We start from the raw sequence: 20,549 nt of genomic DNA, 5'->3' as shown, positions 1-20,549 counted from the left end.
GTTTTTCCACTTCCTGTTCTACTTGTGGCTACTGTGTTTACGCCCGACCTGTTTATTAATTTTGTCTAAACAACAAGCAGCGAGCCCCACAGGGGTAACCCTGAGAAGAGGGGGATGAGGACTGTAAATTCACATGGGCTGGAGCTCCTCATCTACCTTTTTTCTGGTATTTGTTAAGTGCTTACTCTGGGTCCCTTACCGTTCTAAGCGCTGGGGTTGAAACAAGTTTGTCGGGTTGGACACCGTCCCTGACCCAGATAGGAGCCACGGTCTAAATTGGAGGGAGTGGGATTTAATGCCCATTTTACAGATGAGGTAACCGAGGCACAGAGGAGTTAAGTGAATCGCCCCAAATCACACAGCAAACAATTGGCGGAGCCGGGATTAGAATCCAGGTCCGGTCGCTACCAGGCCCACGCTTTTTCCACTAGGCCACGCTGCTCTTCCAGAGCGTGTTGGCAACCCGGTGGCTGAATCTCTTAAGTAAGGTCTCAAGTGTTCAGTACAGTGCTCCGCACGCAGTAAGCGCTCAATAAATACTATCGATTGATTGGTGATCATAATGAGAGAGATCAATGATGATAACCTGGCTAGCCTTCTCTAAGTTGCCTAATGTTCTTTCCTGAGACCCTCAGATCTTCTTTTGATCCGGGAAGAAATAGCGATTCTCAAGCCCATTATACTCGGAGGGAAACCGAGGCACAGAGAGGCCAGGACATTGACTGAGTCAAAAGAAGAACCCAAATGACCAGTATTATCATCTGGGAGAAGCTGTATGACCTCACGGGGCTGGGAGTCAGAGGATCTGGATTCTAATCCCTGCTTTGCAACTTGCCTCCAGGTGACCTTGGGTAAGTCACTTAACACATCCGTGCCTCGGTTTTCTCATCCGTCAAAGGAGGGATTCGATACCCGTCCTCTCTTCCCCTTAAGACTGCAAGCCCCATGTCGGTCAGGGTATATGTCCAACCTGATTATCTTGTATCTGTCTCGGAGCTTGGCACACAGTAAGTGCTTAACAAATACCACAATTTTATTATCGCCTAAATGGATGATGACTCCAATCAATTGTATTTATTGTTTATTGTGTGCAGAGCACGCACTAAGTGCTTAGGAGAGGACAATACAGAGTTGGTAGACACGTTCCCTGCCAATGTGAATTCAATCCTTCAGTGCCAATCAGTTCTACTGATTGAGCGCTTACTCTGATCCTTCCCTTTGCATCCCAGGATATTCTTGGGTGAGAAAGCTCTGCCTTCTCCCCTTGCCTTCCTTCAGAAATCACCCTAATCTCCATTTGGTTGTCTTCAGCCCCCTGACTGCACCACTCTTTTCCATTATTATTATTATTATGTAATTATTATAAATATAATTAGGGTATTTGTTAAATATTGGTATTTATTGAGTGCTTATTAGGTACAAAGCGCTAACTCGGTGCTTGGGAAAGTACAATACAGCAGAACTAGCAAACATCTTACCTGCCCATAACGAGCTTGTTAAGCCCTTATTTATGTGCCAAGCACTTTTTTTAAAATAGTATTTTTTAAGTGCTGAATAGCCTAGTGGATAGAGCACAGTCCTGGGAGTCAGAAGGACATGACTTCTAATCCCAGCGCCGCCACTTGTCTGCTGAGTGGCCTTGGGCAAGTCGCTTCACTTCTCTGGGCCTCAGTTACCTCATCTGTAAAACGGGGATTAAGACTGTGAGTCCCACGTGGGACAACCTGATGACCTTGTATATACCCCAGTGCTTAGAACAGTGCGTGGCACATAGTAAGCGCTTAACAAATACCATCGTTATTATTATTAAGGTCATATCTCCTCCAAGAGACCCTCCCCAAGTAAGCCCTCTTTCCCCCCGTTTGGTCGCTTTTCTTTATGGTTTATGCGCTTGGATCTGTGACCTCCGGGCATTTGATATTTCCTCCACTCCTAAACCCACGGCACTTATGTACATATCTTTAAATTATATTTTATAAATTACTTATAATGTCTGTCTCCTCCGCTAGACTCACTAAGGGCAGGGAACATGTCTGCCCATAATTGTAAACTCATTATGGGCAGGGAACCTGTCTGCTAATGCTGTTTTACTGTATTCTTCCAAGTCAATCAATCAGTCATTTGTATTTATTGAGGGCTTGCTGTGTGCAGAGCACTGAACTAAGCACTTGGGAGAGTACAATATAATAGTAAACAGACGATTTCCCTGCCCACGGTGAGCTTACAGTCCAGAAGGGGAGACAAGTACTTAGAACAGTGCTGTCCACAGAGTAAATGCTCAATAAATACCACTGGTCGATTGATTCTTTTAATCAAGCTCTGCCCTTGATCACCTGGGGACATCAGGAAGATGACTCTATTTATTGCCATCGTTCTTGTCTGTCCGTCTCCCCCGATTAGACCGTAAGCCCGTCAAAGGGCAGGGACTGTCTCTATCTGTTGCTGACTCGTTCATTCCAAGCGCTTAGTACAGTGCTCTGCACATAGTAAGCGCTCAATAAATACTACTGAATGAAATGTCGTTTGCCGTTCTCGTCCGATGGACAGATGGTTCCTCAGAGAAGGCCAACATGGAGGATGGGGGGCTTTGTGGGCACGAGGAGGTCGTACAAGGGTCACACCTTGATTCTATTTGTCATGATTAAGTTGTCTTGTTTTTGTCCATCTCCCTTGATTAGACTGTAAGCCCATCACTGGGCAGGATTGTCTCTGTTGCTGAATTGTACATTCCAAGTGCTTAGTACAGTGCTCTGCACATAGTAAACGCTCAATAAATACTATCGAATGAATGAATGAATGAATCTTCCCTCTTCTTATCCACAGAGCAGATGTTCTGAACTGGCCTGCATCGACCTACTCCGATATTGGGATCCCATCCTGCACCCTGAGCATTTTGGAGTGCTGCCATTTTGGATTTCACGGTACACGCCAGTGAACTGGACCACCTGGGTGCTGAAACCAAGGGTGGAGGGATTCCAAACCAGGGATCCTATTGCTACACGGAGCAGGTAGGCGCCGCCTCCCGTTCCCACACGTTTGAGGAGTGCCATGGAGGTAAGAAGGGAGTGGGATGGGTACCCCTAGATTGCTTTGCTGGTTGGGGTGGGATCCCATTTGAAAACAGCTGGGAAACACGGACCGAAACTTACAAAGCCTCACGGGTCTGTCCATGTCTCCATCCAACTGGGGTAAAAATTCAGCGTTGGGATCACGGAAGACAAACATTTTGAGAGTAGGGTATGAATTTTAACCTGGCCTCTGTCAGAGCTCAGTTTAGCATCCCATACCAAAGGGCACTAATAATAGTATAAATACTAATAATAATGTTGGTATTTTGTTAAGCGCTTACTATGTGCAGAGCACTGATCTAAGCGCTAGGGTAGATAGAGGGTAATCAGGTTGTCCCACGTGAGGCTCACAGTCTTCATCCCCATAGTAATAACAACAATGCACTATTAACTATTAACTACTAAAATGGGGATTAACTGTGAGCCTCATGCGGGACAACCTGATTACCCTGTATCTACCCCAGCGCTTAGAACAGTGCTCTGCACATAGTAAGCGCTTAACAAATACCAACGTTATTATTATTAACCAATCAATTAAGGGGCTGTCTTCAAGAATTAGTACTTGGATTAATGTGGGAGCAGTTTGGATGGAGAGGAACGGGCAGATTTTAGCGATGCTGTGAAGGTGGAACCGACAGGATTTAGTGATGGATTGAATATGTGAGTTGAATGAGAGAGAGAGGCGTCAAGGATAAGGTCAAGGTTATGGGTTTGTGAGACAGGAAGGATGGTGGTGCCGTTTCCAGTGACGGAAAAGTGAGGGGGAGGACAGCCTCCCTGATTTGCCTTTATTCATCCCCTCGTCCCAGCCCCACGGCATTTGCGTCCATATCTGTAATTTATTTATGTGTGTCTCCCCTTATAGGCTGTAAACTCGTTGGGAGCGGTACAATGTATACTGTACTCTCCCAAGTCTTATTCTGCCCACAATAAGTGCTCAATAAATACGATCTAATGAATGAATTCATATGCTTTCTGTACGTTCCCAAGCACGCACAAAATAGGCTTTCGATCTTAGCGATCGATAGAATTTATTGAGCACCTTTGTGAGCAGAACACTGTACTAAGTGCTTGTGAGGATACGATAAAGTAGACACGATCCCTGGCCTCACATTTGAGTGAGGTGGAGCTTACAATCTAAGGGGGTTTGGGTGGGGGAGTTGGGGGGAAGAAGATAGCAAGGTAGGTTTCATAGGATGAGGTGGAATTTCTATGTTACCTTCCCCCTTGTCTTCTGCTCCACCGGCTGGGGACTGAACTCCCATCGGGAGGGAGACCGAAAACAAGCCTAGAGAAACAGCAACACAACCCTGCTGGTCAGAAAGGTTTTTAATGAAGCTTAATGCTCGAGGCGGCGGTGAGAAGTCAAAGGCTGCTGGGATCCAGCGGGCGTGGCTAGGGATACAATCTTTTCCAAAACTTAAGAGAAAGTGCAATGGATTCCTTTCCCAATTCTACTAAAAATAATAAAAAAAACTCTTTAGCAGGGCTTAATTACAGCTGGAAGGTTGAAGGTCAAGAGTCCTAGGGCAGAAGGAGACGACGGACACCCCCCATCGCATCGCTGAGGGGTGTTCTTAGACGTGGGTTTTGGTTATGGCTGGGAGGGTTGCAGGGGGGGTGTTTCCAGGCCTCCTGGTCCAGGCCGATCTTGGAAATGACAACAGGAAGGGAGGCCGGGTGGATGCTTTCAAGTTCAGGTGCCCTTGGGTGCTGGGCGTGGTCCTCGCGGGATGTTCTGCGGGAGATGGAAGATCTTCCACTGTGATGACTGTCAATGGGTGTGTTTGCTCCTCTTGCTCAACAGGAAGGAAGGAGCTGAAGGGGGCAGAACCTGGAAGGAGGAACGACAGCAGGAAAGTCAATACCTGGAGCATGGGTGGGGGTGTTTGTGTCGATCTCTCTCTCTCTCTCTCTGGGAGGGAGGGACAAGTGGTTTCAAGCCTGAAGGTTGCTGGAGCGGCTTAGTGGAAAGAGCCCAGACCTGGGAGTCCTGAGATGTGGATTCTAGTCTTGGCATGTCACTTGATCGATCAATCAGTAATATTTATAGAGCACTTACGGTGTACCAAGTGCTTGGGACAGTACAACGGAGTTAATAGAGATGATCTCTGCCTTCAAGGGGCTTACAGTCTAGCCTCTCTGGGCCTCCGTTTCCTCACCGATTAAATAGGGACCAGAGTCCTGCTCTCCTTCCCTCTTAGACCGTGAGCCCCGGTCATGTTATCTTGTATCTTCTCCAGCACTTAGCACGGTGCTCGGCACGGAGTTAAGGGCTTAATAAATACCATTATTATTATTGTTACCTGGTGTGGGAAGAGTCTGAGGGGCTAAGAATGAAGAGGGTCTCTCTCCCCAGCTCTCTGCCCTTCCCTCCGCTTAGAGCCCCAGTAATCAGAGAGATGAAACTCACTTCAACTTGACCACAGTTTCAGGGTCATGAGCAGGTTGAAGCCCACGGTCTTCACGAAGATGACGCGGAGGAAAATCATGGCCAAGTTTATGGAGTTCAGGTATGGGTCTGCAAAACCGAAAGGACACAGTCGCCACGTGAGTCGGGATCCCTGCGCTTCCCTCGACCACCTCAGCCCCTGAACCCTCGGGCCTCAACACGTCCCTCCTCGTTGGTGGGAAACGTGCCTGTTTTTTTGTTATTCTGTACTCTCCCAAGAGCTTAGTCTAGTGCTCTGCACACAGTAAACACTCAATATATAAGATTGAATGAATAAATACGATTGACTGACGTTTTAGAGAGGGAGGCTTTGGAGGGCTGGGCCTGTCGGGGCTAGACTCGGGTGGTCCCATAGTGGGAAGGGGGCCTGAGCCTGACCAGTGGGACCTCCTTTTTACTGCTGCCCCGGGAACAGAGAGTCGCTTGCTTACTCTCCCGGGGGTGGGACTAAAAGCGGTCGATTCTAGGGATTTCATTTCTGGAGAACTCCTGAGGGGTGGGTGGATTGGTATAAAAAGAAACGCCTGTGGGCTGGTAAACTTTGGCCCTTATTTGCAAACCTCAGTTATCTATGTCAGGCCGGAACCTTTCCAAACTGGGACAACCTTGAACGTGGGGGACTTTTTATGATTAAGATGCCGGAGGAGGAATTGACTCAGGACTTGCATAAGCCAGTCAGTGTGCATAGTGCAGGCGGGGGATGACTGATTCAGGGAGCGTCACACTCTTATCGAGTACTTTGGGTTTGCTTTTCCCCCCCCAGAAAAGGTAACGATCCAGGTATTTTTGCACCAATATAACCCCCTTGTCCGTCTCCCTGGGAGTGTGATTTTGGCTCTCCAGTCATATAGGTCTGATGACGCATTTCAAGCATTTCTTCCTTTTGGTAAGCTGTGCTGTCTATACAAAGGGAGTCTGCAAAAGGACTGCAGGGCACGGAAGTGCGTGGCTGACCTGGGGCAGACTCCAGGAAGGGAGGGTGTTCATGAGGAATTAATAATTGCAGGTAGGTTCGATTCACCCTCCCGTTCTGCTCTTGCCTTTAAACCTCTTCCTGACCTCAGGATTACCGTCTCGGGGAGGGATCGGGTACACAAAGAGAGAAGCAGCGTGGCCTAGTGAAAAGAGCACGAGCCTGAGAGTCAGAGGACCTGGGTTCTAATCCTGCTCCGCCCCCGTCTGCTGTGAGACCTGGGGTGAGTCACTTCACTTCTCTGTGCTTCAGTTACCTCATCTGTAAAATGGAGAGTAAGCCTGTGAGCCCCCGTGAGAGACAGGGACTGCATCCAACCTGATTATCTGGTATCTACCCCAGGACTCAGGACACACACAGTAAAGCGCTTAACAAATACCCTAAAAAAAAAAAAGTGAACTGTCCGTACCTGATGAGAAGTTTTCGGTCACAGCTGTGGTGTTGCACACTTTTCCTGAAAGCAAAAATAACCAGCGTCAACTTCATGGAAATGTTTGGCTCTGGCTACACCCAGATCCAACACGGTGAGGGCGAGAAGCCTCAAACGCCTCTCGCTGCCTCTGGGGATGTGGTTGGGAGGAACAGGGTTGGGCCGTAGTGATCAGTCGATGGTGTTTATTAAGTGCCTGCTGTGTCCACTGCACTGTACTAGGTGCTAGGGAGAGTACAATAGAGTGAGTAGACATGATCTGTGCCCTTAAGGATCTTACAGTCTAGTGGGGGAGGCGGACCCAAAATAAATTACGGATTGGAGGAAGAAGAGAACGTGGCGTCTATGTTGTAGAGAGTTGGGGGATGGAGGGCTGGAGATGGGATGGGAGAGGGCTGGTGCCGACCCATATCCTCTCAGGGCTCCTAAGTGAGAGCGGGAGACCAACGAAGCCTTTGATTCTTGGCCTCTTAGCTGAGCTGCCCCCTGGAAAGACCTGGATATGTGTGTGTGGGACCTGACCTCTGAGGGAGAAGACCTTCCGTAAAGTCCATGGCCTCCACTGACCTGAGCTGTTGGACAAGCTGTACGTTATGTTGGAAATCTTTGCTTGGCACTTCCAATCCAGATTGTTGTTCCATGCCACAATGCCGAGACTCTTGGAAGCCAGTCTCTTCTCAGCCACCATACTGGGAGTCCTCTTGATATTATTTATTCCCATCATATTAACTTCTTCATTGCCGAAATCAGTGAACAGGCAAACGGACAAGTCGTTCACTCGGGGTTTTTTCAGATGGTACATTCTTGGCTGAGGGTTGGTGACATCTGGGAAAACATAAGAGATAAAGCATGAGAAATGCCTCCCTCTCTTGTTCTTCTGCTTCTAACACTCCCTGAGCCTCCCTCACCGCACTAGAGACTGAATTCATCTCCAGCACAATTTTTAGGCTATTCTAATAATAATAATGATACTTTAGTACTGGTGTTTGTGGTATTTGTTAAGTGCTTACTATGTGTCAAGCACTGTACCGAGCTCTGGGTAGATGCAAAACAAATAGTTTGGGCACGGTCCTTGTCCCTCATGGGGCTCAAGGTCTAAACAGGAGGGAGAATAGGTATTTTATCCCCGTTTTATAGATGAGGTAAGACATTGAGAAGTTAAGTGACTTGCCCAAAGTCACACAGAAGGCAGGTGGTGAAGCCAAAATTGGAACGAGGTCTTCTGACTCCTAACGCCCTTGGTCTTTTCACTAGGCCGTACTGCTCTGGAAGTAGGAGTAGTCAATTAAAAGAATCAATTTGAAAATAGCTCGCACCTCTCTTGTAGGGAGAAAAGGCCTTCACCCCATTTTACAGATGGAGAAACTGAGCAGAGAGAAGTAGTAGCTTAGCCCTAGTCAGCTTCTGGTTGTTTTGCCAAAAATGAGTTTGTCCCAAGGTCCCTTCTCCACTGTATACATTCCTACGACTTCATGTTTCCCTGTCTTTAGCATTTCAGTACCCATCTGAGTATTTGTGAAGTCACAATCTTCCCAAACACACACAATCTCAGAAGCCATCGAGTTATTTCCGATTCATAGTCACTTTACGGACGTTATCTTCTCCAGAACATCTTATCTTCTACCATAATCCGTAACTTTGCTAATGACTCTTTGTTTATCGGTGTTAAGGTTTCTAACTAGCTGCAGGTTCACCTCTTGCATGTTTTCCTTTGATTTTTTTCCTAGCATTAATGTCTTCTCCAAAGAAGCAGCCCTCCTGATGATGTATCCCAAGATAAAACACCTGGGAAGACATCTAAAACACCCTCTTACTTAAACACCAACTCAGGCATTTTACTTTTCCAATGACCTTCAAGTTATTTTAGCGTCTGTCTCTCCTGCTAGATTTTAAGCTCCATGAGGGCAGAGATGGAATCTACCTACTCTATTGTATTGTACTCTCCCAAGTGCTTAGTACAGTGCTCTGCACAGAGTAAGTACTCACTGATGGATTGAATGACTGAGACTCTTTGGGTACATGGCACTCTCACACTCCCCCTTATTCATCCCTCAGCACCCTTTATTCATCCCTCCCTCAATCCCACAGCACTTATACACATATCTGTAATTTATATTAATGTCTCTAACCCCCTCTTGACTGCAAGCTCATCATGGGCAGGTAAGAAGCCAACTCTGTTGCACTGTACTTTCCGAAGTGCTTATTAGACTGCTCTGCACGCAGTAAGCACTCAAATATGATCGACCGATAGAAGTGCAAAGCGGAAAAACTCTAAATCGGCAAATGTTAAACCGGGGACGGGTCATTCTCCTCTCCCAAAACTGAATTTTCCACCCACGTCTCCGGCTCTGCCGCTTGTCTGCTGTGTGACCGTCGGCAAGTCACCTAACTTCTCTCTGCCTCGGTTACCTCATCTGTAAAACGGGGATTAATACCGTGAGCCCCATGCGATACATAGACGGCGTCCAACCTGATTAGCTTGTATCTATTCTGGCGCTTAAGTGCAGTGCCTGGTATGTAGTAAGCACTTAAATACCATAAAAAAAAATCATCCTGAACTTTTCAGTCGGGTCATTCTCTCTGGTCAGTACTCACTCGGTTGTACGGTCAGCTTGGTCCCTGTTCCGAAGATTTGTTTATTGAGGCCTCCAGACCCCCACCCAGTAGGCGACCACTTTACAAGAACCTTCTCTCAGGTCCAGCAAGGCTGGGTCTTTAGGCGTCCGACTCGGAATCAGGCAGGCCCTATTTGGTGGCCTGAGCCGCACCATTTGAGAGAGACTCAGACAGGGGGACTTGAGTTGCAGCGTGGCACAGTAGATAGAGCATGGGAGTCAGAAGGACATGGGTTCCAACGCCGGCTCCGCCACTTGTCTGCTGTGTAACCTTGGGCAAGTCACTTCGCTTCTCTGTGCCGCGGTTACCCAATCTGTAAAATGGGGACTGAGAATGTGAGCCCCACATGGGACAGGGACTGCATTCAACCCAACTTTCTTGTATCCACCCCATCACTTAGTACAGTGCTTGGCACTTAGTAAGCACTCAATGAATACCACAATTATTATTATTTTTAATAATAATAATCAGATTTTGAGACACGGGTGGAGAGAGGGGGATTCTTAATTCAGAGGATCGAAGGGAGGGGATTAATCAGGCTTCCTCAGTATGACACCCCCTCTCAACTGTAAGCTCGTTGTGGGCAGGGAATGTGTACTTGTTAAGTGCTTACTGTTTGCCAAATATATGCCCAATCCCAACCCTCCCTAGTAATAATAATAATGATAAAAAATAGTAGTTGTGGTGTGTTAAGCACTTACTCTGTTAAGTGCTGGAATGGTTACAAGCAAATTGGGTTGGACAGAGTCCTGTCCCTTACGGGGTCACAGTCTCAATCTCCTTTTACAGATGAGAAAACTGAGGCACGGAGAAGTTAAGTAACTTGCCCAAGGTCACACACACAGCAGACAAGTGGTAAAGTCTGGCGATCTAGGCCTCGCTGTTTCTCAGGACCATCTGGTTTACTTACTTGGGACAATGGTCACCTTGGTTCCTTTTCCAAAGAGGAGATTGTAGCTTCCTCCCCCACTAGTTCCCACCCTGGAGTAGGGCATTACAATAAGGGGTCTTGGGGCCCCACCCCCTCCCGCCTTCAAAGGTAAATTCCACCTTGTTCCTTCCCCCTGCTGTGCTGGAATTTGGCCATGGTTGTTTGTGTTTTGGGTCTGAATTTTGCTCCTTAATTGCTGAGACTGCCAGCTCGCTGTGGGCAGGGATCGTCACTCTTTATTGCTGTATTGTACTTTCCCAAGTGCTTAGCCCAGTGCTCTGCACACAGTAAGCACTTAATAAATACGACTGAATGAATGAATGATCCAGACCCTTGCTGGTGTGGACGGGATGGCAGAGGGGAGCTAGTGGAAAGGGCCCTGGGTATCAGGAGATCTGGATTCTAATTCTAGCTCTGTCACTTGCCTCCCGAGTGATCTTGGGAAGTTCCTAAACTTCTCTGTGCCTTGGTTTCCTCTGCCGTAAAATGGGGATTAAATAGCGGTTCTCCCTCCTCACTACGCTCATATATGGGGCAGGAACGGTGTCTGATCTGATTATCTCGAATCTGCTCCTGCACTTAGTACAGAGTACTGAAGAAATAATGGTAATTATGATAATAAAAAATGCATTTGTTAAGTGCTTATCATCATCAAGCACTGTACTAAACGCTGGAGTAGATGCAAGGTAATCAGGTGCCACACGCAGTTCACAATCTAAGTAGGAGGGAGAACAGGGATTTAATCCCCATTCTGCAGATGAGGGAACTGAGGCATGGAGCAATTAAGTGACTTGACCAAGGTCACAGAGCAGACAGATGGTCCTCTGACTCCCAGACCTGTGCTGTTTCCACTAGGCCGTGCTGCTTCTTAATATGACTAACATTTCCCTTTCATTACAGTTTAGGTCTATTCCCTTGTTTATTCCTCCAAGGATAAGATAGATAACTTGTCATCCCCTGTCCAATCCTCTCTTCTCCCAGCTAAATAACTTCTACCCCTAAAGACTTTCCGTTTCTGCCCTCAAATCTAACATTCTCATCCTTTTTGCCTTGATTTTCCACCACATCCTTAAAATTGGAGTCCAGTCTCCAACCAGAATCTGAACAGCACCAATTCTCCTCAGCAAGACAATCCAATTCTCCCATTTGGAGGCCGGGCCTCAATGAATCCTTTCAAGGAGGTGGCTCCGTCTATCGTTTCCTTTCTGACAAAAACCTCTCGCTTCCCCGGGAGACTAAGGGGGTATTGGGTGGCCATTTTACGCTCTGGGGTATTTACAATGGTTTGAACTGGAACACTTTGTTGGCTCTCCTGCCACTGAGTCATTCTTTGGGGATACGCGATCCATCCCTCGACCGTCCACAAAGAAACGAAATCACCACCAAATCAGTGACTGGGAATCCAACTTTCCGAATGGCAAAACTTGACCTGTATTTCAATAACTCTCCTTTCATGTTTCTTCCCAGAGAGGAGAGGTTACAGCCTGCCTGCATCTGAGGCCAAGTTTAAAATCAGACACTTACTTGAAAGCACTTGGAGTCTTGTTCCACTTCCCCAAATGAACTCCCAACTCCCTGTCGCACTCCAGTTCAAACCATTGCAAATACCCTGGAGCACAAAATGGTCACCCAACCCCCTTAGCCCAGTTGCACAGTGCTCACGTTGAGTGATCATTTTCCTGTAAGCTCGTTGTGGGCAGGGAATGTGTGTGTTTAGTGACGTACTGTACTCTCCCAAGTGCTTAGTACAGTGCTCTGCACACGGTAAGAGCTCAATAAATACGACTGAATGAACAAATGATTAACAACCTCTCCTATGGTTGCTCGGATTGGTGAATTTACCTCGTCTACGAAAGCCTTAAGTTCTCCTTCACTAGTGTTGTCCATAACTATACAACTACTAATAGTGGCATTTGTCAAGTGCTTATTATGTGTCAAGCACTGTACTAAGTACTGCGGGTAGAGACAAAGATAATTAGGTCCCACATGGGGCTCAGAGTCCCAAATAGGAGGGAGCATAGATATTGAATCCCCATTCTGCAGATGAGGAAACTGAGGCAAAAAGAAGATAGGTAACATGCCCAAAGTCACACAGCAGATAAGTGGTAGAACTGGGATTAGAACCCAGGTCCTTTGGCTCCCAGGCCCAAGCTCTTTCCACTAGGACAAGGTGATTCTCTACCCTCAAGTAACCTAACTGAATATACCGGTAACTCCATCAACTGGGACAAGAAGACTCGTGGAAATGCCGAAAGGAAATTAAATGAACCGATTGATTTTGCTCCTAAAGAATGAGGGTGGAGGAATGATCTGGGGGGAACTTACTCAACTTTCTGCTGGGTGACCTGGGCAAGTCACTTCACTTCTCTGTGCCTCAGTTCCCTCATCTTCAAAATGGGGATTCAATCCCTGTTCTTCCTTCTACTTACACTGATTCCTATGTGGGACTTGATTTTCTTGTATCTACTCCAGGGCTTCCTACAGTGCTTGGCATATAGTGAGTACTTAATACTATTATTATATTCTACAGGATCTCCTTCAAAAGCCCTTCCCTTACTAAGCCCTCCCTCCCCTATCTTAGCTCCCACTCCTGCATCACCTCTGCACCCTTAAGCACCCTTTTCCCAGCTCTACAGCACTTAAGCACATAATAATAGTAATAATAACAACTATGGTATTTATTAAGCACTTACTATGTACCAGGCACTGTACTAAAGCGCTGGGGTGGATACAAGCATATCAAGTTGGACACAGTCCCTGTCCCACATGGGGCTCACAGTCTCGATCCCCATTTTGCAGATGAGGTAACTGAGACAGAGGGAAGTTAAGGTCACACAGCAGACGTGTGGCCCATCTGTAACTTATTTTAATGTCCGTGTCCCCCTCTAGTCTGTAAACTCCCTGTGGGCAGTGATAATGTCTATCGTATTGGACTCTCCCAAGCGCTTAGCTTAGTGCTCTCCCTGCAGTTAGCGCCCAACAAACACCACTGATTAACTAAGCGGTCCTTGCAGATTTCTGGAACATCAGGACTGAGGCTTCTTCTCCCAAAGTGAATTCAGAGAAGGAGGCTTAGCACAGTCCTCTGCACCCAGTAAGCAGTCAAGAAATACCAGTGATCGATTGGACCTTGTAGATTTCAGAAACTTTGGCAAGGCTTCATCTCCCACAGTTAATCCAGAGAAAGTGATCCTTCCCACCTGGCTGGGTTTTTGCTGACTAGCATAGGCCGGGAAAGATCAATCCATTAGACTAAAGCTCTCAATCTGACTCATCTCCACGAGCCCAGTGTGGGCCAAGAAGATCACCCTTTACGACCGCAAAGAACTCAGAAGAGGTCCTTCTCCTTAGAGTTCCAATTTCAATACCTGGCCTGCCCGACCGCTTGCCATTTCTCTTTCCTCTCAAACTTACTTGCACGGACAAGAAGTCTGGTTCCCATTCCAAACGTGAGGACATAGCCCGTTCCAGAAGTACACCGTAAGGTAAGGCTTTGCAATAACCTACGTGACGGCACCCTGATCCCTGGTAAGATTTCTCTCCCTACAGCAGTACTTGGCCTTGTTTGGTGTGAGCAAACATCTCCATGCTTGTTATGGGCAGGGAATGTTCTATTAACTGTTATATTGTACTCTCCCAACTGCTTGGTACAATGCTCTGCCCATAGAAAGCACTCCATAAACACAATTATCTATTAACTAAGTTTCCAGGCCCGAGTTCTTCTCACCAGATATGATGAGCAAGGTGCATCATCATCATCATAATAACAACAATAATAACATTAGTCTTTGTTATATGCTTACTTTGTGCCAAGCCCTGTACTAAGCACTGGGGTAGACACAGAGTAATTAGGTCCAACTTGGGGTTCACCGTCTAATTAGGAGGGAGAACTGATATTGAATCCCCACTTTGCAGGGGAGGGAACTGAAGTACAGAGAAATTAAGTGACTTGCCTAGGGTCACACAGCAGACAAGTGGTGAAGTCTCTGAGCACTTCAAAACTTACAGAGATTCCAGATTCTGATCCTGGATTCCCTATGTACCTGCCTCCCTGAATGATCTTCCTGGGATGGCACTCTGGGTTGGGCACAATCTGTGCCCAAATCCCCTGGCAGAGAGAATCAAGGCCAACAGAAGGGACATAGGAGAGAAGAATGGTCATTCATTGAGCCTTGTAAAGGTTCCCTCCTTGGGTGGAAATATCAGGAAAACCTGCCTGGGGCAGCAGGGAAGACTACTGCGCAGTAATTCTGGATTTACTTACTTGCTAAAACTGTCAGCTGGGTCCCATTTCCAAAAATGGGGGCAGTGCTATATTTCGCACCCTGGAAAGCAACATTACAAAAAACTACAAGCTCTACCCACCCCTCTCTGGGGAAGCAATATGGAGGAATTCCATATTAGCCTCTTCCTGTTTCCACCTTGGGAGTCAGAGGACCTGGGTTGTAATCCTGGCTCTGCTACTTTCATTCATTCAATTATATTTATTAAGCTTTTAATGTTCTAAGCACTTGGGAGAGTATAATATAACAGTGAACAGACACATTCCCTGTCCACAAGCAGCTTACAGTCTAGAGGTCTAAGGGCCACTTGTCGGCTATGCGACCGTGAAGCCAAGTCAATTAACTAGATTGATTTAGTCCCAGATCAGTTCTCTCATTGGTTAAATGGGGATTAGGACTGGGAGCCTCACGTGGGACATGGGCAGGGACCAACTTGATTAGCCTGTATCTACTGCAGGACACATAGTAGGCATTTAACAAATACCATCACCAAGAACAAAAAAAGATGGCATCCATACTGGCCCAAGAGTTTATGTCTCAAAAACCATAAGGAATAAATTGACTGTCGGTCGATCGTATTTACTGAGCGCTTGACGGTGCCTCAAAGCTCACCCGGATGCCTGGGTAGGAGGTGCCACCTTCCCTGTTTTTGCCAGAAGTCTTTTTTTCCCCTCTGCCTCAGAACAAACAGCTGGGAGCATCTTTACCTTTAATCCCTAAATCCAACTGCACCAAGTGGATTCAGAGTCAACATGCCCCATCTGGGCTGTGTCTAAGAGCCTTTGGTGACTCACATCTGACTCATTCTCTCTCAGTTTTCATTGCTGTTTCATTTGCTTAGACCCCGCACAAGAGGCAATCTCATAAAGCTTCTTCAAATTTAAATTCTCAATAGCCTCTCTCATTTCTGTTCCGGAAAGAGACTTAACTGGGGAGCGCTCTTTCTGTGGTCAGATCTGCACTCCACGATATTCCTCTGCATGATGAGGGAGAGAGAGGAAGGATAAGAACGGGAGAAATTCAAATCTAAATTCACCTCCGCTGGGCGAGGATTGTTAATAGCTCAGCGAATGAATGGCCTTGAGCTTTAGTGCTCCAGCAAAGAAGTAAGGGGCTCAGACAGAATTAGAAGAAAATCAAACAAATAAATTCAGGCAGAATACCAAGAAGTAAACCTTCAAGGAAAAGGAGGTATAGTCAGAGGTCATGAGTTTGACTCCCGACTCTGCCACTTGTCAGCTGTGTGACTGTGGGCAAGTCACTTCACTTCTCTGTGTCTCAGTTACCTCATCTGTAAAATGGGGATTAACTGTGAGCCTCACATGGGACAACCTGATTACCCTGAATCTCCCCCGGCGCTTAGAACAGTGCTCTGCACATAGTAAGCGCTTAACAAATACCAACATTAATTAATTAAAACTCAAGGCACAGAGGTAGAAAAGGGTGTTTAGGATAGAGAGCACCCCCAGAGAGCCATCTTTTCTGATATTTTAAATAGACAACTATTAGTAGTCTATAAAAGCATAACCCCTTTGAGTACTGGATCCCCATTGCAACTCTACATGAAGATTGGCTAAGATGCTGCTTGCGCCTCTCTAACTTGCCTGTAATTTAAACAGTTCAGAGTCACAGACTTACTCAAGGTGACAAGGAGGCTGGTCCCCATTCCGAACGTTAGTTTCTGATATCCTCCCATAGTCACACTCTGACATGAACCTTTACAAAATGGGGGCTCGGCGGGTCAGCGGACTTGAAATTTCAGAGCCAGATGCGGCAGTTAAAGTTAACTTGATTATGAGGAAAATGGAGGGAAATTGCCTTGACATTTAACTGGAGCAGTCCAAAATGGAAAAGTAATTCTTCAAGAGGCAATCCCTCCAATGATTCTTACCCTTCCCTGAACCCATGTGAAGCAGCGTGGCTTAGTGGATAGAAACTGGACCTAGAAGTCAAAAGAACCTGGGTTCTAATCCTGGCTCCACTGCGTATCGGCTGTATGAACTTGGGCAAGTCACTTCACTTCTCTGTGCCTCCTTTATCTCACCTGTAAAATGGGGATTAACACTGTGAGCCCAATATAGGACAGGGTTTGTGTCCAACCCAATTGCCTTGTATCTGACTCAGTGCTTAATACAGTACCTGGCACATAGAAAGCATTTAACAAATACCACAATTATTATTATTATTAGATTGCCTTCTGGATCGCAGACTTTGAGAGAGTAGGGATCATGTCTACTTAATTCTATTAACTTTTCCCAAACATTTAATAGAGTTCTCTGCACAGAGTAAATGCTCAATAAATACTATCAATTAATTACAACTCCACAAGGGATCACCAGAGCTCATTTCTTTCTGTCCCCCGCCTACAGGCAAAACACACTTTACAATTTCAGTCGTCTCTTCTATTTTTAGAAACTGTTGAAGATAGAGACTCCTCTCCCATGTCATCCATCACTCTGGTTTTCCAGTGGGTGAGGTTGAGAGCTGTACTAAATTTCCATTCAACTCCATTTCAGGTCACATCTCCTCCAAGAAGTCTTCCCTGATTAAGCCCTCTTTTCCCCAGCTCCTTCTCCCTTTTGCATTTGAATCTGTGACCTTTGGGCATTTGGTATTCACTCCACCCTCAGCCCCACAGCACCAATGTACATATCTGTACATAACAATGTACATAACTGTATATATTTTCATTACCCTATTTATTTTGTTAATGAAATGTACATCACCTTGATTCTATTTAGTTGCCATTGTTTTTACGAGATGTTCTTCCCCTTGACTCTATTTATTGCCATCGTTCTTGTCTGTATGTCTCCCCCAATTAGACTGAAGCCCGTCAAACGGCAGGGACTGTCTCTATCTGTTGCCGACTTGTTCATTCCAAGCGCTTAGTACAGTGCTCTGCACATAGTAAGCACTCAATAAAGCTATTGAATGAATGAATATCTGTAAATTATATATTATAAATTATTTACTCGTATTAGTCTCTGTTTTCCCCTCTAAACTGAAAGTTCATTATGGGCAGAGAACATGCCCATAAGAGAAGCAGCGTGGCGCAGTGGAAAGAGCACGGGCTTTGGAGTCAGGGCTCATGAGTTCGAATCCCAGCTCTGCCACTTGTCAGCTGTGTGACTGTGGGCAAGTCACTTAACTTCTCTGTGCCTCAGTTCCCTCATCTGTAAAATGGGGATTAAGACTGTGAGCCCCATGTGGGACAACCTGATTCCCCTGTGTTTACCCCAGCGCTTAGAACAGTGCTCTGCACATAGTAAGCGCTTAACAAATACCAACATTATTATTATGTCTATCAACTCGCCTGTACTGTACTCTCCTAAGTGCTTAGTACAGTGCTTTGCACATAATAAATACTCAATAAATACCACTGATTGATTGATTCATTGATTGGAGTTTTGGTTCTAGCTTTTCCAGCTGCCCATAGTTGTGGAATCTAGAGGGGTTTTGGGTTCCCCTCATGGTCTACTTATGACCAAACTGGGCTTCAGTGTTCTCCAAGGTAAAATGGGGGTGCCTTCCCCCTATTTTGCAATGATGTGGTAAGGACTTACAGATGTAAGTGCCCGGAGTCCTTCGTGATTTGTAGCTTGATGCTACCTAAAAATACATTGCCAGTTGATATTTCCTTGTGAAAAATGCATTCCAAGCCAGGTTAGAAAATCCAATAAAAAAAAAAATAATTTTGCTTTCTATAGATATAAATAACACAAAGAACTTACTTGGTTGAACCAAAACTCTTGTCCCCTTCCCAAAGATAACTTTAAAGCCTCCTGAGTTCACACAGTGAATTTTACTGGAACAAAAAGGGACTCAGATCTTCCTTTCTCTTTGTTATCTAACTCCCCACCTTCCACCCTAGTTGAGAGGTTATTAATAAACTGCAACAATTTCATTTATTCCCTTTGGGAAAGATTATGAATATGAAATAAACAATGGTATTCACTGAGTGCATACTCTGTGCAGAGCACTGTACTAAGTGCTTGAGAGAGTATAATAGAGTGAGTAGATACTACCCCTGCACCCAAGCGCGGTCCGATGCGGCAGGGATTGTCTTTGTTGCTGAAGTGCCAAGTGGTTAGTACAGTGCTCTGCACACAGTAAGCGCTCAATGAATACAATGGAATGAATTCCAGTCTAGCATGGGAGACAGATACTAAAATAGATTACAAATAGTGGGAAGAAACAAAGTTTAAAGATATGTACACAAGTGTGACCTGGGACCTGTCAATAACCACAGGGACATCCACAGTGACAGTGTACGGCATGTCTGCCAATCAATCAGTCATATTTATTGAGCACTTAACTCTGTGCAGAGCACTGAACTAAGCTCTTGGGAAAGTATAATTCAATAGGGTTAGTAGATGTGATCTCTGCCCACGAGGATCTTATAGTCTACAGGGAGAGGTTGGAAAGAGAGACCTATCTCTCTGGGCTGATGATCCTGGGGGCCTCAGAGGGGCTCCCCACCCATCTTGGTTTCCAATGATTCAACAAAATCAGTGCCCTGCACATAGTAAGTGCTCAATAAATACAATTGATTGAAATCAACTCCAGGGGCCATGGCAAAATTGTGATTTATTCCAGTGATCTCTAGTGCTGCTATTTTAGTAAGTCTCAAGGGTTTTTCTTCCAGGGAAAACTACAATTTTAATACTGTCCCCAAGAAGCCATTTCCCCCTTTTTTGCTCACAACTCCCGTGTCTCCATCTGATCCCAAACTTACCTGGGTTTACTCTCAGTTGTGTCCCAATGCCAAAGATGAGCTTGTTCCCGCCCCCATAATCGCACAGTGATTTGATGCTATACACTAAACTTCCTGCTCCCCTCCCCGCACCAGCCAATCGTGAGTTTGCCATATTGATTTAGGAAATATTCAGGATTTTACTTTGTATTTGCCTAAAGTTCTATCTAGTTGAGGAAGGAGGGGGGGAGGATTTTTACATTTTGTAATTGGAAGGCCAGTTTACACTTCCCGAATTCAATGGATATTGCTTCATCGCTTCATTTCATGATCGTTGTGTAGACTTCGCCCTAGGCAACCTGTATAGACTTATCCCCCGGTTCAACTGATGCCCTCCTCCCAAGAGCCATGCTTCAGAGCCTGGGCAGGGCTGAGGACTTGACCTCTCCTGTTAGTGTGAAGTCTGGGTGGGGAGGAGAGGGAAGGGGACTGGAAGCATTAGGCTCTGATCCAGAGAACAACTGAGATACCAAAGCAGAATTTGTCTGGGAAACCTGAATGTAGCTGATCCTTGTAATAAATAAATAATGCATAGTGAAAAGACTGGTGCCTCAGTTTTCCATATCACCACTTCCTTCCCAGCTGCCATTTTCAACTAAAACTCTCTGTTGTCACTCAGTGAAACATCCCCACAGAACGTCAGTTTTCAACTCTGTGAGGAAATAGATGGCTGGGGACATTTTCAAACTCAGAGTTAGGGCGGGGGCCAGGGGAAGAGTAGGGAAGGGTGGAAGTGAACCAGATACCAGGTTTGCATTTCAAGGGGAGTTTTGATGGTCAATATCTAGAATTCCATAACTCCTCTAACTCCGCATCAAACAGAAACCCCTTAACATTGGCTGTGAGACACCCTATCAGCTTTCTCCCTCCTACCTAAAGTCGCTGACTTCCCAAATCCAATTTACACACTCTGCTCCTCTAATCCCAACCTACTTGCTCTATCTCAATCTTGTTTATCCTACCACCCTTGTCCATGATCTCCCTCAATCCTGGAACCCTCTCCACCTTCATATTGGACAGTCCACTACTCTCCCCTCCTTCAT

The 20,549-nt window shown here is 45.9% G+C and overlaps 1 gene segment (V, D, J or C); it reads right to left on the bottom strand.

The window, feature by feature from the left end:
- Positions 1 to 4,379: 4,379 nt before the first annotated feature.
- LOC100076420 overlaps positions 4,380 to 20,549 on the bottom strand; it is a 301,688-nt gene continuing 285,518 nt past the window's right edge. The window contains 4 exon segments of the C gene segment in view: positions 4,380 to 4,902; positions 5,482 to 5,589; positions 6,903 to 6,947; positions 7,491 to 7,748. Of these exon segments, the coding sequence occupies positions 5,483 to 5,589; positions 6,903 to 6,947; positions 7,491 to 7,748 (410 nt within the window).

This window comes from Ornithorhynchus anatinus, chromosome 13, assembly GCF_004115215.2.
Source record: "Ornithorhynchus anatinus isolate Pmale09 chromosome 13, mOrnAna1.pri.v4, whole genome shotgun sequence".
NCBI lineage: Eukaryota > Metazoa > Chordata > Mammalia > Monotremata > Ornithorhynchidae > Ornithorhynchus > Ornithorhynchus anatinus.
Note: the sequence above shows the minus strand (reverse complement) of the source record. Positions and strands in the feature narration are given on the sequence as shown.